Source organism: Lissotriton helveticus, chromosome 3_1, assembly GCF_964261635.1.
Source record: "Lissotriton helveticus chromosome 3_1, aLisHel1.1, whole genome shotgun sequence".
Classification (NCBI taxonomy): domain Eukaryota; kingdom Metazoa; phylum Chordata; class Amphibia; order Caudata; family Salamandridae; genus Lissotriton; species Lissotriton helveticus.
The window spans coordinates 616,343,285-616,362,944 of record NC_136061.1 but is presented as its reverse complement, the minus strand read 5'-3'; the positions used below and the strand labels follow the sequence as shown (position 1 = coordinate 616,362,944).

The 19,660-nt window shown below is 47.6% G+C and overlaps 1 protein-coding gene across 1 annotated transcript in view; it reads left to right on the top strand.

The window, feature by feature from the left end:
* The first annotated feature begins 188 nt into the window (after positions 1-188).
* BARD1 (BRCA1 associated RING domain 1) overlaps positions 189-19,660 on the top strand; it is a 581,961-nt gene continuing 562,489 nt past the window's right edge. Inside the window, exon 1 of the mRNA XM_078680597.1 lies at positions 189-503. Within this exon, the coding sequence (XP_078536723.1) occupies positions 334-503 (170 nt within the window). The 5' untranslated portion in view covers positions 189-333. The remainder of the gene's footprint in view (positions 504-19,660) is intronic.

The window sequence follows — 19,660 nt, the reverse complement described above, 5'->3', positions numbered from 1 at the left end:
TGGTGGGAAGGAAGTGGAGTTATTGAAGAGAAAGGAGACACCGCCTCTCGAAAACATACATAGAGAATAACATTCTCTTTGGCGGCAATTTCGAAAATACGGCGAATTGACAGACAGCTGGTTTCCATACAGGAACCAGGCGGAACCTTGTCAAGACTACGCGAGCTCTGCACGATCTGCCTGGTTTCAATATGGCCGCTGCTCCGGACAAACCCCCGCCCAGGCTAGTGCAGAGAGCACAGAAACAACTGTGACCTGCTTCTCCGGTGCCGCGGATGATTGGAAGTCAGCTTGCCGCGCACGCCTTGCACAGAAGTTGGTTGGCGCACGCAGATGGCACCGCCGCTGGGAGTCCGCAGTGGGAACCGTGTGACGAGTCACAGCAGAAGACAAAAAGACATGTCTATCGGGCTCGAGAATAACCCGCAGTCCGCCCGGCGGGACTGGGTACACACACGTGCCGCACTTGAACTTTTGGAGAAGAGGCTGCTCTGCTCACTATGGTAAAAGTAGGACTTTTTTTTATGAAGAACTGTTTGCCTGCGGTAGCTACCAGGTTGGGGCAGAGGTGTGGGGGGGGGGAGGGGGGCGGTGTTCTAACTATATTTCCACCCCCGTCGTTTTGTACACCCCCTACGTCAGAGGGGTGCCGATTTATGCAGGTTCTGCCTGTGTATTGACGCTCCCCCGTCTGGCTGTGCACACACTACACTAATCACTCACGCATGCGCACACACGAGGGGGAGCAGGAACGAGTGACATTAATACTTGAACATGGCAGCAACACTCGGCTCTTTATGAACGCTTAAGTCCTTTTTAGGGCTCGCCTGCTGATGCGCATAGCTGGCGAAGCTCTATAGCGGCTTATCCAGGGTTTAAGCAAGCACGATTCCCCTGGCGATTCCTTGCAGTGCATGTGCTTTTTAGGTCATTGCGCAAGCCCTAAAAAGCGCGTGCACAATGCCACCAGCCGCCTGCCCGCCTGCCTCGCATTAACACATCAAAGGCAGCTTCTCAGCGTGCGCTCATCCCCTAATTATTCACGGCCGGCCGGACGTACTTTCAGTTTCACTGCCGCGTTTCCTTTTACACACTTCATGAGCCCCGTGTTACACAACTACTAAAGCAGCTGATTCTCTGACACTCCAGTACCAGCTTGTGCTGAGCACAGGTCATTCATTGGACTACAATTACTTCGGCGTCCAGTGAAGAAACTCTCTTTGCGTCTAGTGTGCACATACTATTTTGATGTTCAGCAGGATTGTACGAGTGACGTCCGCTTCATTCTGCGTGGTTCAAGGCAAAGGCGCGCAGGACCAGCGATCCTTGCCCAATGTTCCATTTATTTATGGGCCATTATTGCTTAACCCAATTGTTATCAATCCTATTTTTTTCTCCCATTTATCGAGCAGATGAATAAAGGCAGCAACAAAGGAAAACACGGATTTCACTTTTCTCTCGTTACTAATCTGTAGGGCCGCCCTTTCAACCCCGGAAAGCGAGCCTCGGTTATTGAATTACACGACTGAGCGGCTGCCACCTCCCTCCGAGCACCTCCCAGTGACCCGCCACATTACCATAATGCCACTCGCCTACTCCCCTGACACTTCCCTGCGCCCCCTCCCCCCGGACGTGTCCGCCTCAGCCGGGCTAGGTGCCATTCAGCAAGGCTGCTTGCACTGCAGAGGAACCTGGAAGGAGATGGGCACGTCTCTCTGCTGCTCTCGTGCTCCCTTCTAGGCATGCAAATTAGGGTTGTGCACACTTGCATACGCGCGTGAAGTCTTACATAGACTGTAATTATTGGCCCCTGTAGTCCACAGCTTCCCGCATTTCCTTTGCTTACACCCTCTTGAAGATCCCACCCCAAAGAACTTATAAGTATTTCCTGAGTTCAAGTTGTTGCTGACAATGAATGCGCTGATTTCTCATCGGCTAACTCTTGAACCGTTTTTCTCGCGAATCTGAAACTGGGGGTTGTTGGGGACTCTCTCGTCTATAAAACAACACAAACAAGCATTGGCAATAGCAACAGGTCTGGAGTTGCCTAACAGCCTTTTTGCATTCTCAATTCCAGTTTTGTTTTGACATGTTTTTTTCACACGTTATTGTTGCACCGACTCCAGGGCTCTATCACCAATGTAAGAAAAAGTTGGCCAAAAGCAAAAATATTTGTAATCTCAACAAGCACACGTTCGCGGTAGTCCTTTGCACTTTATGTGCAGATGTGTAATTTATAAGACCAATAGCTCAAACTTTCCTAATGCGAGCCCTATTGCATTTCCAGTGCTTGGTATTTGTTCAGCTCATTTGCCCCTGCGGCGGCGGGGTTCTGATTATTAAGGATTCGAGTATCTCAGGAGCCGGTTAGCGTATCTAGCATCAGAAAGGGAGATTTGAGGACGTTTCCATCCGTTTTATCATAGGGTTGAACCAGCTCGCACAGACTTATTAGTGCATCACCCGCCATTCTTTTTTTAGTACGTAATTATCACACATTGTTATTGCCTTGTTTCATATAGAGAGGGGGCATTTCTTCGAACTCTCTTGGTTTTGCTGTTCTCGTTCGTCCTACCTGACAGGTGAGATTCATCATCGCACTCACTCTGGTTACGGGTCAGGATAAACATTGGATCATGTGTCACTTTCAGACCGCACTTATTATTTTTTGACAGGGTACATCAGTACCGTTTCCGCTTTTCGCTGACTGACAGTGACTCACCTGGCAGTTTGACACTTGCGAAGCTCTTTGTAAACACAGCAGGTGAGCCGAGTCTTGTTCAGCAGGTTTAGTCTTGTTATCCAGCACTTAGTTCTATCCAGATTGTTACGTCTCTGATATTTATTTCAGATTTTCTATTCAGATTCTCAAAGGTATTGTTGGAATACTAGCATATGAGCGAGCCTCACCCTAGAGTGGCAAGGTACTTTTCTGTTCCACCCTGGTTTTTGTTGTAATACCAGGCACGTATCCACTTCTAATCAGCATGTTGTAACTTCCTTCGTACTAATCCACTGAAAGCTCCATTAACTTCACGAGAGGGATAATAAGGACGTTTACAACAGAAGTAGTGGAACATGTCACGTGGGGGCACTTGGCAGCTATTAATAATGTTTTTAGGACAATAGAGAGTTTCGCTTTAATCCACCCCTTTTCCAAGATGTCCCTTCTAATATGGACGGGACCACTGCCTGCAGGGAAGAAATTAAAATTACGTGGGGGAGTCTAAAGTATGGAAAGCAGCCCTGATCGCCAGTGGAACGATTAATAGACGTGCAAAAGGCAAGGCACCCTTGGCCTGGGCTGGGTGGCACGTGTGTCTTATCTGTGAAAGTTCCTGCACATTTAAAAGTATCCGAGGTGTGGCAAAGTACCTATTCAGAACCCAAGGCTAAGAAACCCTACTCAGAAAATGTGCAATGTCCCTAATTGGTGAGCAACAAAGAATTTTTTTTAAGTCTCCCGCTCATCAAGGGCATAAGAGATTGGGGGAGCCAGGGTCAAGCAGGAGAGTAATGGACTCTATCATACCCTGACTCTGGAATGAGGTATATCTGTGTGAGCAGTACAGAAACAATTAGCTCTGCATATACATTCTTTTGTGCAAAATCAATTTCTATCAATCTCTTCAGTTGATATCTTTGTAGGTATGTGTATGTATATAGCGCAAGCCTAAATGTGGATCAACAGAGCACTCTGCAGTATGGTGGTATAGGAATACGATACAAGTTTGCGTGCATCAAGTAAAGATTTAAAACAATTACACATTTCACATTTCAAAATATTTTAAGTCCTTTTTCTTCCTTCTTCAAATAGGCAAATTCTCAAATACTTCCTGACCCTCAAGCCCCAAACAATGCGTCGGAAGGGAGGTTTTCCTCTCCGGTGTTAAGTATGAACCACCAAACCTTGGCATAGTCGCCAAATATATTTACCTCACTTTCCCATTTCATAGGAGGTTCTCCTGGTGAAGTTAGAAAAAATGGTGGGGCTACTGTGTTCTGCATATTAAGTGTTGAAAAGGAAAATAATGATTAAACGCAAAACAAAACTAGAAAAGATTGGAAATATGAGTTGTTTATGTAAAAATTTAGTTACAGAAATGATTTAATTAACTGTTGAAATGTTTCATATTTCCACGTAAATAATCAATGAGGAAATTGGTGAAAGAATCCTGATTGCTGCAGTAATAGATGAGAAACAGGATCTGTCTGACTGCCAGTAACCTTAGCTGAGGGAAAAACAGTTGCTGATCTAGAGCCTCATTTATGAGGCCGTGCGCCACTTTTATGCCGCCGGTGCGTCACTCTTTGTGACGCACCAGCGTCGTAAAAAATGCGCCTTTTTCGCGCCATATTTTCAAAGTGATGCATCTAGGTAGATGCATCACTTTATAAACCCCTGCGCCACATTATACCTGCGCCAGGTGTAATGTATGCAAAGGGGGCGTATTGACGCAAGAAAGGGTCGTAGAAGTGACGCATTGAAATCTATGAGATTTCACTGAGCTACTTCTAGGACACAAATGCGTCAATTTCTTACGCCTGCCTCACAGCAGGCGTAAGACTGACGCAGGCCCTTGCACATGGGGCTTGCCCCATGTGAAAGGACACATTGATGGAGTTGCGTCACTTTTGTGACACACTCCAGCAATGCGTCACTTTTGCGCCATACAGATACGTCAGAAATACTGACGTATCAGTAACTCCTTGCGACATGATGCGTCATAGTGTAAATATGACGCATCATTGGTGTCGCAAGGAGGGCGCAATGAAAAGTGACGCATCGCTGTTTTCACGCAGCGATTCGTCACTTTTCATAAATGAGGCCCCTAGTGTTTTCCTTTACATTGCTGATCACTTGATGACTCACTAGACATTGGGGGTAGCAAAAACAAGCTGCGGTACAATTCATGCATCCAGGCAGTCAACGGGTAGCAAAGGTAGAGCGTTGTTTCAAATATACACTTGAGTTTCCAGATTGCAGGAGCTGGACTTTAAAAACCCCAATACAAAGTGTCAAATGCTTGCGAACATGAGAATGAGTAAACATGAGATTGAGCAGACAGCCCGCGACAGGCAGAACCGTCAACAACAACTTCGGTGCAAGCAACTTCATGGAAAGGTAGCAGGCACCACAACATTATTAAGATCACACGGTTGGTAACAGTGATGGAAAGTGCGGAGGAATGCCTTTTTTTTTTTAAATAAATCAGGCCAAAGTACCAGACAAGTCTTGTAACTACTGCAGCACCACTTTCAGCATAAGATTGACACTCAATTACACAGAGCCCTCATGCCACTCACCGGTCTAGGGAGTGGATGCATGAAGCTGTGTTCCGATGCTCTCCCATTCATTGCCACAGAAGGTAACAATAGAAGGTTGATTGTTCAACAGCATCTCACCCACACACAGACAGCTTCACAAGCCAGGCTCAACTGACACAGAATAGGAATAGTCAGCCAGATCATAACCAGGCTTAAATGTTAGGAGAAACATTCTAATTCCAGCATAGTTACCACAATTAGCATAACGTAAATCTTATATCTCCACTATTTGTTCACGTGGGTTACCAAAACCCTCACCTACTGTATTAATCTGAGAAAATCAGTGTAACAAAATACCTGCCTACAGGCTATAGCACAGTGTCATAACAATCCCCACCTAAATCCTATTGCCCTCAACGCATGCCTTTCACAATAATTAAGGAAGGCCTATTTGCTTTGTCATCATTTTTTATTTTAAATAGATCGCTCCTAAAGATTCCAACATGGCTTTTCCCAGTGAACTGATAAGGCCTATAGCATGTACAGTTGGTCTAACACTATAGCCAACACAGGCCTACTGATGTGTGCATAAACCGGCAACCATTATGCAAACAGTTTTAAAATTACAAATATTACAGTTTGCAAAACAATATACAATCCTTCATTAGGGCTAACAAGAATCAGCACAGTGAAAATTCTCTACTCTCAGGAGTTATCAGACTGGGTTTCATCACCAAAGCACTTGCCTACTATGGTAATGTATGAGAGTACATGTAACCAAATACCTGTTTACAGCTTGTAATATAGTGTTATAACAACCCATTGTAGGAGGCCTATTGGCTATAACAAATGCTTTTCATGCCAAATAAGCCAAGTCTACTGCCTATGCCATTAGTTTTGAAATAAACAGACCATATCTACGGCATCTGGCATAACTTTTCCTTGCCCACCAATAAGGCATATATGTGTTCTCAGTGGCTTGTTACAATGACCAACTCAGGCCTACTGCACTGAAAGTAAACTTTTACACAAGGCATAGTCATGACATTACAAATGTGTATAAAGTTAAATACTATCTCCTATCTCTCCTAAGAGAACCTAATAAAGATGATTTTAGTGCCTATCTTCTATGCTAATGGTTTGTTTAGTTGAGTTCCCAAAACCAAAACCCTTGCCCACTGTGGTAATGAGTGAGATTCCATGTAATAAAATACCTACCTACAGGGTTTAGCGCAGTGAAATACCAATACACCCATAAAAGCATATTGCCTTACAACATATGCTTTTCATGATAACTAGGTCAGGGCTACTGGCTTTTTTCATAATGTTTTATAATAAATAGATACAACCTATGGGAAATGGCATGGCTTTTACTGAAGATATAGCCTTTATACCTTAAAGAACACAAGCTTATTCAACTGCACATGAATTGGCAAACATCATGCATACAGTTATAAATCTGCGAACATGTAGAAAATAGAAAAATACAGCGTGCAAACAACTATATAACCACTCCTAATATTGCTTTACAAGAACAAGAAGGATTACAGTAAAAAAAACCTCAAGGTTTGTCAAAGTGGGTGATTAACGCAAAAGCTCTCACCTGCTATGTTAATCTGAGATTACATGTAGCAAAATATCTGTCTATCGCCTCTAACACACTGCAATAATGACCAGTTAAATTGGCTTAACAAATATTTTTCACAATGAATAAGTGAGGCCTACTGCCTTTGTGATAACTTTTCATAATAGGTTGATCAGACCTAATGTATCGGACATCATTTTTCCCAGTGCAGCAATCAGGGCTATAGTTTATCACCATAAACAACTGAGTTCTACTGATTTAAGCATACACTTTTCCACAAGCAACTATGAGGCACACAGTTATAAAATTAGAAAAGTATACACAATTACAGTTGGCTAATCGAAATATAATCTCTCCTAAGTAGACCTGAAAAAGGATTCTCATAGAGCAAATCTTCTACATCCATGCTTTGTCACAAGGGGTAACCAACACCAAAACCTGTGCCTACTTTGTTAATCTGTGAGATTCAGTGTACCAAAATACCTATCTGAAGGCTTTAGTATAATAAGAATCTACCCTTAAATGCCTATTGACTTTAACATATACTGCCTGTTTTGGAACATTTCTTAAGAAACAAACCAGGCCTAAGCAATGATCATTGGCATGGCATGGCAGAGGCACTCATGGCTAAACTGCCCGAACAATGAATGCATCTGAGCAATGCATTCTTTTATCACACATGCCTTTTTTACCTCACAATCTCGTGGTAAAGGCATGATTGGTAAAGGGATGTGTGTTAAAGCTCACACCCCAGCCCCTCTGTCCTGAGCCATAAAACCCTGGCCCCTGCCCTATAAAAAACCTGACCCCCCCCAAGCCCTAAAAACGACTGTGCCCCTAAAACCTAAAATTACCCTGATCCCCTCCTGCCCTGAACCCTAGAACCCTGGCCCCCGCCCTATAAACATTGTCGTATGGTTTATGGGCCTCTTTTTGCGTGCATGTTAAGTTAGCATGGCTTATTCGAAGTTTAAATGGCATTTTTCCCTTTTGCTGCTTTTGCACACGACACTGCTTAGCTGTTTTTGATGACTTAGTTTGGATGAAGGTCTATACATGGGGAAAGGGTTGTTTTTCGACATCTCTAGACATACATCGTATCCACAGTCTGTACAGTGAGTACTAAGCCGCCAAGGTTATCATAACGCGAGCCTGTTTATTGGCTTGTCCGTGTAACACATTCTAGAAACAACAATTTGGAAGCTGCAAGCCGAGAAGGATTCTGGCGCCTTTATCATAGCACACTTGCCAGAATTTCCACCCTGCCTCCTTCTCTAACTCCCTGTTCTCTTCTCTTCTCCTGTGCCGATATGCTGTTCTCTTCCACCCGCATCCTTCTTTAACTCCCTGTTCTCTTCTCCTGTGCTGATCTGCTGCTCTCATCCACCCACCTCCTTCTTTACCTACCTGTTCTCTTCTCTCATGCTGATCTGCTGTTCTCTTCCACCCCACCTTCTTCTCTACCTCCCTGTTCTCTTCTCCCGTGCTGTTCTGCTGCTCTCTTCCACCCCACCTCCTTCTTTAACTCCCTGTTCTCTTCTCTTCTCCTGTGCTGATCTGCTGCTCTCTTCCACCCCACCTCCTTCTTTAACTGCCTGCTTTCTTCTCCTGTGCTAATCTGCTGTTCTCTTCTACTCGCCTCTTTCTCTAACTCCCTGTTCTCTTCTCCTGTGCCGATCTGCTGTTCTCTTCCACCGCCTCCTTTTTAACTCCCTGTTCTCTTCTGCTGTGCTGATCTGTTCCTCTCTTCCACCCACCTCCTTCTCTAACTCCCTGTTCTCTTCTCTTCTCTTGCGCTGATCTGCTGCTCTCCTCCACCCTGCCCCCTTCTCTAACTCCCTATTCTCTTCGCCTGTACTGATCTGCTGTTCATTTCCACCGCCTCCTTCTGTGACTCCCGGTTCTCTTCTCCTGTGACGATCTGCTGTTCTCTTCCACTCACCTCCTTCTTTAACTCCCTGTTCTCTTCTGCTTTGCTGATCTGCTGCTCTCATCCACGTACCTCCTTCTTTAACTCCCTGTTCTCTTCTCTTGTGCTGACCTGCTGTTCTCTTTCACCCCACCTCCTTTTCTACCTCCCTGTTCTCTTCTCCCGTGCTGATCTGCTGTTCCCTTCCACCCCACCTCCTTCTTTAACTCCCTGTTCTCTTCTCTTCTCCCGTGCTGATCTGCTGCTCTCTTCCACTCTGCCTCCTTCGCTAACTCCCTGTTCTCTTCTCCTGTGCTGATCTGCTGCTCTCATCCACCGCCTCCTTCTCTAACTCCCTGTTTTCTTCTCCTGTGTTGATCGGCTGCTCTCTTCCACCCACCTCTTTCTCTAACTCCCTGTTCTCTTCTCCTGTGCTGATCTGCTGCTCTCTTCCACCCGCCTTCTTCTTTAACTCACTGTTCTCTTCTGCTGTGCTGATCTGCTGCTCTCTTCCACATGCATCCTTCTCTAACCGTACACACACATACATATAACCACGCGCACACACACACATACAACCACACACACAAAACCACACGAACACACACTACACCACACACACAATCGCACACACAACCACACACAATCACACCCAACCACACACACAACCACACATGCACAAACACACACCTCTCTCTCTCTCTCTCTCTCTCTCTCTCTCTCTCTCTCTCTCTCTCTCTCTCTCTCTCGCCTCCTTCTTTAACTCGCTGTTCTCTTCTGCTGTGCTGATCTGCTGCTCTCTTCCACATGCATCCTTCTCTAACCGCACACACACATACATATAACCACGCGCACACACACACATACAACCACACACACAAAACCACACGAACACACACAACCACACCACACACACAATCGCACACACAACCACACACACAACCACACACACAATCTCACCCAACCACACACACAACCACACACACCTCTCACTCTCACTCTCACTCTCTCTCGGTATAGGGGGGGGTGAACCTGTGCATCAATGATATTCCAATTGCGCTTCTCACCTCAATTTCACTCCACATCACTTCCGTTTCTTGTCTCGTCATGATGATCTGATGTTTCGCCCTCTTGTCCGCCAGAAGCTTCTTGCGAGGATTGTCTCTGCCGTCTTATTCTTTGTCTGTGGCTCCCCTTCGCTGGTCTCCATCCCTCCAGCCATTCCTGTGCCTCACTGGGTGATTCAAAGAACTAGGTTTTTCCTTCTGCCTCTACTCTGAGCTTGGCAGGATAAAGCATTGCATATTTGAGTTCTCTGTTTCGGAGCTCTCGCTTGACCTCCGTGAAAGTGCGCTGTTGGGCAGATACGGCTGCCGTGTAGTCTGGGTATAGGGATACTACGCTATTGTCGATTTGAAGAGGTGGCCCAGTCCTGGCCGCTTGTAGGATTGCATCCCTGTCTCTACAATTGAATATTCTTGCCAGGATAGGCCGAGGGGGGCTCCCGGCTTGGGACGTCCGCCTGGAACTCTATGTGCCCTTTCCACCGAGAAGAATTTAGAGAGTCTGCGAGGACAGAGTTGCGTCTGTACCAGCTCCTCAACAAACAGGTCTAGGGCGCCCTTCTTGATCATCGAGTTAGCTGTTTTTGTGCGAACTCCAGTTGGCGCACTTGCTTCTGCAGAGTAGCAGTGTCTGTTGAAAGGGTCTTCGTCGTAGCTTCGACTTCAGTTACTCTTGAGCCAATCGTGAAAAAATCTGCTCTAAGTAGAGTTACCTCACTGGAGATTGATCCTACAGAGGTCTGCATTTGTAGCAGGGTAGCCATTACGTCTTTGAGAGTAACCTCCTGCGGTGACTCTTGCCGCTGACCTTTTGCGGCATTGTCCATCATGTTAGGTTCCCCCTTGTTGGTCCTTTGTAACAGTATATTTTTCAATGCGGTGACTTTGTACCGTTCTTGATCCCCTGGCACTCATGGCGCTGTGTGACGTAGAGCACACCTGCCTTGTGAATGATGTTCTGGTCGCGGAGTCTATCTCACCCAAGACACTTCAGTCCAGTCTCTGGGCGCTAAAACTTGCCGCTGTGCGTTTCCTTATTTTGATGTCAGGAGCTTCTTTACTGTATGCCACCTTCAATTGCTTCTAGAGCCCTTTGTCCTCCACCTAAGGCCTGGGGGCTTCTTTCTGCCACATTGCCTTGCCTCTTGGTCTGTGTCTCGGGCCCTCTCTACACCCCGGGGTCACCATCCACCTTCTGCCTTCACTGTGGATAGTCAGGGTCTCTCTGTTGGGGGTCAGCACCACTTTTGTCGGCGCTCCCCGCTGCACCGCTCTCTCTTCGGATTTCTTAAGGCCCCAGGGGTCCCAGGCTATCGCGGCTCTCCTACCTTCACTCTGTATGATCGGACCGCTTCGTCGGGGCATAGACAGGGATCCGTGGCAGCTCCCAGCCTTTTTTTAAAAATCGTGCCAATTGTCGCATGTGGGGCGCTTCTCGATCGCCTTTCAAATCCGCCGTAAATCCGCTGCAATGAGCCGTTACTCCGACCCGGCGTCCTCTTCGATTTAATGCCCCCTGCGTCGCCGCTACGTGCGGCCCTGGCGCCTACTGTGGCTCCCGGCTCCTCCGCTGGAGCTAGGCCGCGACTCCGCTTCCTGGTCTAGATCGGCTCCTGTGGGACATGCCGACTTTCTGTTTTCGTTAATCGGTACCGGTACTGGGGACAGTGCGGCAGCAGTGACGATGCACCTCGTTGCTTAGAGGTCAGGATTTATGCCAGGATTCTCAGGGGTTGTGTCGGCCATTTTTCACAGTCGCTCGGCATAAGGGTTTTTAATCTTTGCCCATCTCATGCTCCTATTCCAGCACTTCCATGCCATATTTAACTCCAAAGGAATAGTATGGGTTCGAACGGGAAGGCATAGAATTATTTGAGATAGTAATCTTAAGGTCGGGAAATCAGTTCTTATCTCGCCCGTCCCCCTGAGTCGAACCGCCACATACTTCATAAGCCATTTCAACTGCGCCGCCAAATAGTAGGCCTGAAAGTCAGGCACCGCTAGTCCCCCCTCTACCTTCGGTCTCATGAATATCCCAAGCGCTACTCTACGTCTGCCAGTGCCCCGCAAAAAACCCAAATTCATAGTCCTAAACTGGGCAAAGTATTTTGCTGGTATTCAGACTGGTAATGACCCAATGTAGTACAACAATCTCGGGAGAGTCGGGTCGCACTAACCAAACTTTGGTCAGGAAAGGCCCCGGGCCCAAATGGGTTCCCCGCGGAGTTCTTCAAAAAAATGGCGGATCTCCTGACACGCCACTTGCTGGGCCTTTTCCAGGACGCTGAGGAGGAGGGCCAGTTCCCAATCGACCTCAGACAGGCCACGATTGTCCCAATTTACAAACAGGGGAAGCCAGCGGGGGAGTTCTCGTCCTATCGCCCCATATCGCTCCTAAATGTGGAAGCAAAACTTTACGCAACAATTCTGGCTTTACGCCTGAGATGGGTCATACCGGGGCTGGTCCATCTTGACCAAACGGGGTTCATCCCGGAAAGAGCGATTAGATATAACATAAGGAGGACCCATAATTGGCTCCGGGAGGTGGGAAACAGGACGGAGCCCCACTGGTTCTTGTCCTTAGACGCAGAAAAGGCGTTTGATGCTGTCCACTGCCCCTTTTTAGAGGGAGTATTGGTACGCATGGGATTTGGTCCCAGGTATAGATGAAAAATTAGGCTACTATATACCAGTCCGAGTGCTAGAGTCAGGGTTAACGGGGAGATGTCAAGGGCCTTCCCTATACAGAGGGGAACCAGACAGGGATGCCCCTTGTCTCCCCTGCTGTTCGCGCTCTCTATCGAGGTGATGGCCTGCGCAGTGAGGCAGAATGTAGGGATCATGGGATTCCGGATGGGGCAAGCAGAGACACAAGAAGAAAAACTGTCCCTGTACGCAGACGATGTTCTGCTTTATATTACGCAACCGGAGCTCACGATACCGGCTTTGTTCGCAGACCTAGACCGCTATGGCTCCAGGTCGGGGTACCAAATAAATTGGCACAAGTCAACACTCTATGACCCTCGGGGACGAGACCGGTGGCCCGAACTGCCTGGGAGACTGCAGACAACTGGTGAAGGATTTATGTACCTGGGGATATTTATCACGACAGATGGTGACCTTTCCTACGAACGAAACATTAACCGGGTCATACGTAATTTTAAGGCGGACGCAAACAGATGGCAATCACTCCCCCTAACGGTCCTTGGCCGGGCAGCCATGTTTAAAATGATCTCGCTACCAAGATTTTTATACGCATTTCAGAATGAATACTTCCCCGTGAACAGTAAGGTCTTTCGAGAGATACATGCAGAGTTGCTGTCGTACCTCTGGTTGGCAAAGCACCCTAGAATAGCGTTGGGGACCCTACAAAGACACCAATATGACGGAGGGATTTCGCTTCCAGATCTGGAAGCCTACTATTGGGCGGAACACCTGGCCCCCATAAATGAGTGGATACACGCACCGGCCACACACACCACCTACGCATTGGAAAGGTACACTATGGGTACTCACACATGTTTACACTATCTTTATGGAGGAAAGGGACAGACCAGACTATTGCCGGCTACTAGAATCACGCTGGGGGCATGAAAAAGGGCGACGAAAGCCATTAATTGGTAACATAGGCCAACGGAACAGACGCCGTTGTGGGACTGCGCCTGGCTGAAGGAACTCAGCAAGTTAAAAGGGTTTCGGGGCTGGGACGCCATAGGCATCTCCACCATAGGGGACGTAACCAAACGTGGGACACTGCAATCTTTCCCATCACTGCAAAAGGACTTTGGGCTCCACCGCTCCCAGTTCTTTAAATATATGCAACTGAGACATGCGTGGAGGGCGGAGGGGGCGGTACTAGAGGCTCTCCTTGAATATGCGCCTTTGGAGGGCTGCCTGCTGCAGGGGAGGATCCCCGAAAAGGCTGTATCCCTCACATACAAAACTATTATGAACAATAGACCTACTAAACTGGAGGGTCTCCGGACCACTTGGGAACAGGAAATGGGGGACATGGACGACGTAGATTGGGGTATGGTACTGATGCACCCCAGGGAGGTGGCTATTAAGTTGCGTCTCCGTCTGATCCAATTCAAGATCCTGCATAGGGCCTATTTCGATAGAGTACGGCTATATAGAATGGGGAGGATAGCCAATCCCCGCTGCCTACGTTGCGGTCATGATAGAGGAGACTTCTTACACACTATTTGGTCCTGCCCACGCATTCAAATTTACTGGGGAGAGGTCCTTGCGGAATTAGGAGAGGTGCTAGGGGTAGACATCCCAGCGGACCAGAAGCTCATACTCTTGGGAATGACTAATGATGTGGACTTGGCCCCCCCGCTGCTGATCTTCCTAGTATTAGCTCTAGTGGTGGCCAAAAGGGACATAGCCAGGAAATGGAGAGCACCAGATAGTCCACAGCTAGGGGAATGGAGAAGGGAAATGGACCTTTACATGGCGGCCAAAAGGGTTACATACAAAGCTCGAGGGTGCCCTAAGAAGTTGCGTAGAGTGTAGGGTAAATGGCGACACTATCATGGCCTAGATGGGGGACTCTAAAGGGACACGATCATTACGCTATACGGCTACCATGGAGAGGGGGAGCGTTTGGGGCTGGAAAAACCTGTTGGAAAAGACTTGGAGGGTTGCATTGGCTGAACATTTGGATGATGGAGTTGTGATCCTAAACCAGGAGGGAGGTGGGAGGGGTAAGGGGTTGGGGATGTGGGAATGCTGCTTGATACTGACATGCTTGTTATGTGTTTTTTTCTTGCTGCAAAACAATAAAAAAAAAATGTTTTTAAAACTATCTCGGGAGAGTCACCATTTTAAGTAAGGCTACCTGACCAGCTACTGACAATGGTAACGAACCCCAGCAATCAAAGTTGCTTTTGGCTCCTCTAATGGCTCTTCCTACATTACCGTCCAACAGGTCCCCTTGAGTGTGGTATTTTTGTCAGGCACCTGTCTTCCCATATCACTCCTTCTGTCTTTTGTGGACCAATTCTATTCTTCTTCATTGGGAAAAGGCAAGACTTCATCCAATTTACCTTGAGCCCTGCTACTCTGCCCAAATCGTATAGTAGTTCTTTAGCCCCGCTAAGTGCTTCCCCCGAGTCTGCCAGGAACATCAGTAAGTCGTCCGCATTGAGCACAATGTGGTGTATATGCCCATGGACATTGAGGCCCCTATAGTCTTGCCCCGTTCTGGCTCTAGCCGCAAGCGGTTCGTCGGCCAAGGTGAACAAGAGGGGGAGAGCGGACACCTCTGTCTTGTCCCTCGACCTACACTCACTGCAGGTGTCATATATTAGGCCCCCCTGTTCTAACTCTAGCAGTGAAATTTTTATATAGGAGCGCTGTCCAGCCTACAAATTTGTCTCCCAATCCAAACCTCTGCATCACGTGGAACAAATAAGGCCACTCAAGGCTATTAAATGCCTTTTCTATGTCCACCACAAAGACTGCTGCTACATCTTTCCTATAGGAAACTGCTTCTAATACCTGCAAAAGGCTCCAAATGTTGGAGGCTGTGTTTCTGGTGGGAATGAATCCCGATTGGTCTTTGTGAATTAGTTTTGTCATGTAAGGGAGAAGACGAGTGGCTAGGATGTGACTTAGGATCTTGTAGTCGAGGTTAGGCATGGATAATGGGCGGTACGCCATCCTATCCCAGGGCGGTTTACACGGTTTGAGCAATGGGATAGTGATCGCTTGTCGGGTTGACACTGGCAGGTGACCCACTCGCTTTGCATCATTGTGGAGTAGTGTGGCTCACTGGTTAGAGGTGGCAGGCCCGAGAGCAGAAGTCGGCCCGGGACCAGGGTTCAATTCCCGATGCGGCAGGGTCGTGGACCTTGGTCAGCGGACTCGATAATTCTCACTTCGGTGCTTACTCTAATCAGGGGTTCCACTCGGCAACTCTGGGCATCAGTTTGCCTAATCTCCACAACGGCCCCACCAATTCCGGGGATGCCTGGCTCCACCTTGGGGACTCCCAGCAAGGGACCATCCCACAGGGAATGCCAAAATGGGTTCCCCAGAGTTATACAGCGCCAGGAGACCTATGGACGGGTAGCAGTGCGCTTTACAAGCTCAAAAACATTTACATTTACACATTTATGGCTTTACGAGCCTGGGGGCTAATAATTCAATATAAACTAAATAAAATTCAATTGGTAAACCATCCGTTTCCTGGTGTCTTGTTCCTTGCCATGTTTTTAATGGCCCCTCTTACTTCTCCAATTCCTATATCCCATCCTAGGGTATCCGCTAATCCCTCCTCCAGCACTGGCAGCTCCACAACCCCTATGAACCTATCTAACAATTCTTCGTCTGCAATCAGTCTACTCTTGTGGAGTTTGGTATAATGTTCAAGGAACAAATCATTGATGCCTTGCTGATCATAACGAATATCTCCATATTGTCCTTGATGCTCTAAAAATACCGTACCTCTCCTGCGTACCTCTCCTGGCTGGGTTAGCCAACCAAGTCAGAAGGGCTCCAGATTTATCTCTCTCGGAGTGTGCTCAGGTTATGTATTTTTTGTAATCAAAGCAACAAAGGCGTTCCACCTGAACTGCCACTGCTTCCCTAGCTTCTAAGAAATCCCCCTGCTTGTCGGCACTCTCGGGGCGTTCCTGTTCTGGTTCTCGTAGGCGTTGATCCTCCACCTGTATATCCCGCTGCAGCACCAGGAGCGTTCCTACCATCTCTGAAATACAACGCTACCTGACGATTGTTTAAAAGCCTCCCATTCTATGAGTGAATTTGTTGCTGTCAGTATTATCTTGGAGGAATTGGTCAATTGCAGTGCCTACCATTTCATGCAAACCCTGGTCATCTAGGGCGTCAGGCCGTAGACGCCAGGTGGGTATTTTAGGCCTCGCGCGAGACCCCTGCATCCTTACCAGTACTGGAAATTACTCTGGTAAGATATTCACTGCTTTGCACCCCCTCGTGCACTTCAGGGGAACTTAGTATGGCATCTAGTCATACATGAAGGTCATGCAATGCAGAGAAAAAGGAGTAATCCTTTACTCTAGGATGTTGGGCTCTCCAGGAGTCCACTACCCCCATTGCCGTTGCCAATTGCGCCTGGACTCCGCCACTTTATGTATGGATGCTATAGGCAGTGGAGGATGATAACTATCCAGGAGAGAATGTGACCACACGGCTATGGCGGTAAACCTCGAAGCTGGGGAAACAGGTTCAAGTCACTGCAGGGACGCTCGGCATTCTGTGATTCTGGGCAAATCACTTAATCTCCCTGTGCCTAATAAAAATGAATGTGCATCCGTATGTAACGTAACTGGTGCTCATGTAAAGCGCTCTGATACCTCCGGGTCTAGTTAGCGCAATATAAAACAAATAAAATCCAAATCAACATCTCATATACAATTGAAGTCGCCTCCTAATAGTACAGACTCCGTTAACAGTGAAGGCAGTTTCCCAGAGAGCAGTGAAAAAAAGGCTGACTGGTCCGAGTTAGGGGTATATAGGCTCACCAGCACTATATCCCTGCCATCTAGTCTCCCAACTACTACAATATACCTCCCTTCCGGGTCTGTAATTTGTTTTGTGCACTGACCTTTCAGCGCCGGTTCCACTTTTACTCGAGATGGGGCTGGTTGCCTTCTGGCTATGTTTCGCAACTGCCTGCAGTTGTTTTTGTCAATCTTGACTGACGGAGTTCTGGACCCAACTTTGCTGCTATGAGGACTCTGTTGAGTGGCGCTGGAAACAAGTGGCAATGCTCTTGTGGTCGTCGAGTGTCCAACCCTTCCCATGCCTCCTAAGGTGTGGAGAAAATCGGGTCCCCCCCTTGATCGGCCACTCAAAGTCGTGCTGGGAATAGCATGTGGCAAATGGCAGTTGAAGTTGGCGAAGCTTCTTTTGAACAGCTAAGAAGGATGCTCTGTTGCGTTGGACTTCTCTGGTAGAGTCCGGAAAGATCAGTATTATACTATTATCAATCTGCAGATGGTGTTTTTGGAGGGCTTGTTGCAGTATATAGTCTCTGTCCCTGAAATGCAGAAGGCGGGCCACTATCGGTCTGGGAGGGGCTCCAGGTCTAGGCGGTCTTGCTGGGACCCTATGGGCGCTTTCCAGAGCATAGAAGGGTGACAGTCCCTCAGGGGCCACTTTTATTCTGAGCCAATCCTCCAAGAAGCTCACCATATTCGTGCCCTCTGTCTTCACCGGCACTCTGATAATTTGTATATTATTTCTGCGGAAGCTTCCCTCACTATCTTCAGCTCGCACTTCAAGCACCATTACTTTAGTCTCCAATTCCATTTTCTGCAGCGTAGTCACCGCCTCTGGTAGCTCATTGAGTACTTTCTCATTGGTTGCGACCCGTTCCTTAAGTGTCCGGTGATCCTCTTTTAAGAGGATTAAGTCTGTACCTATTGCATCAATTTTCACATCCAGTACTTACCTGGAGGCCGTGATCGTCTGCATGATATTAGCCAGCGTAGGTCTCGGGGGAGCCAAGTTCTTTCCAGCTTCCAGCACTTCTTTGTCGTCGTCAGACTGGTTACTAGGGGTGTCAGTGTTGAGGACAGCATATCCCCTTTTTTATGGATTCCCCCCATCTTCCTGGCCAGTGTTGGATCTGCCACTTCCGACACCAGGTAATCCTCTAAAGAAAGAAGGCAATTCTGCTATTCTGTGGTTGTTTGTCATGTTAAGTGTGCCTTAGTAACTGCACAGGTCAGTACTGTGTAAGGTATCAGGGTGCCCTGGGTCATAGAGCAGGCCTCACCAATGCCGCTTCAGTGACCACTCAAGGGACCGACCTTTGTGCTCTTGACCATGTTGAGCTTCGCAGTGAATGCTCATGAGAAGTTCCACTGCATGCGCCCAGATCTGCCATCACTTGAGTCGGTCGTGCAAGGTATTGGACCAACAAATTCTATAAAGATGATGATTAAAATCGAACTGAAAAAGTAGTTGTACAAGGGCAATTGTTTTGTTCATTGTGCCTTGAACTAATGTGTAAATAACTGTGCAGTATTGGCAACTTATTTTGTTTATTGATATTGCGGTGCGGCCTCACTGCGCTTTATTCTATTCTATTTCTGGATTTGGTGAAGCGCAACAGCTACCCCGGCAAAGGGGTGTCCCGGCGCTAAGAACAGATGCACAGATTGAGGGGAGAGGGGGAAAAAGGGGAGACTAGGGAGCGGGGAAGAGATGAGTCTTAATTGCCTTGCGGAATGCTGGGAGAGAGTCAATGGAGCGAATGCTGAGGGGGAGATCGTTCCACAACTTGGGGCCAAGAGCGCTGAAGGAACGGCCTCCAGTTCGGCAGAGCCGGGTCCTAGGTCCTTGGACCCGGGTCCAAGGTCCCGGGTCCTTTAGCCAAACCCTTGTTGTTATTTCCTGAACGGCAAATCTTCATACCTACAAAGTCTTCGTGAGAAACTGGAGGTGCCTTTTCCCAAATACAGTTTCCATTATCTATTTAGTACTTATAAGATTGCTAAATAACAAACTGGAGGTGAGTGTTTGATTTGCTCAAGCGCTCCGTCCATCATCCCCTTTTGTATCGCTTTGTTCGCCCTGAGTTGGCAGGGTATGCTCAGACATGGAGCCATCATTTCTCTGTAAATTAATGATGGGAGTCCTACCCTCAATAGGGGAGGACAACATTCATTGTGACATGGCAGCCCCTTGGCAGATGGGCCACCAGATCAGAGGTTTACACGACCAGGGGCAGCATTGGCTCCACTGGTGTAAACATGGCCCTTAGGCCAACTCTGAACAGGGCAGAGGAATGGCAAGTTTGGAAAGGTGAAAGTGCAGCAGGGTTATGATGATTCTCCCTCT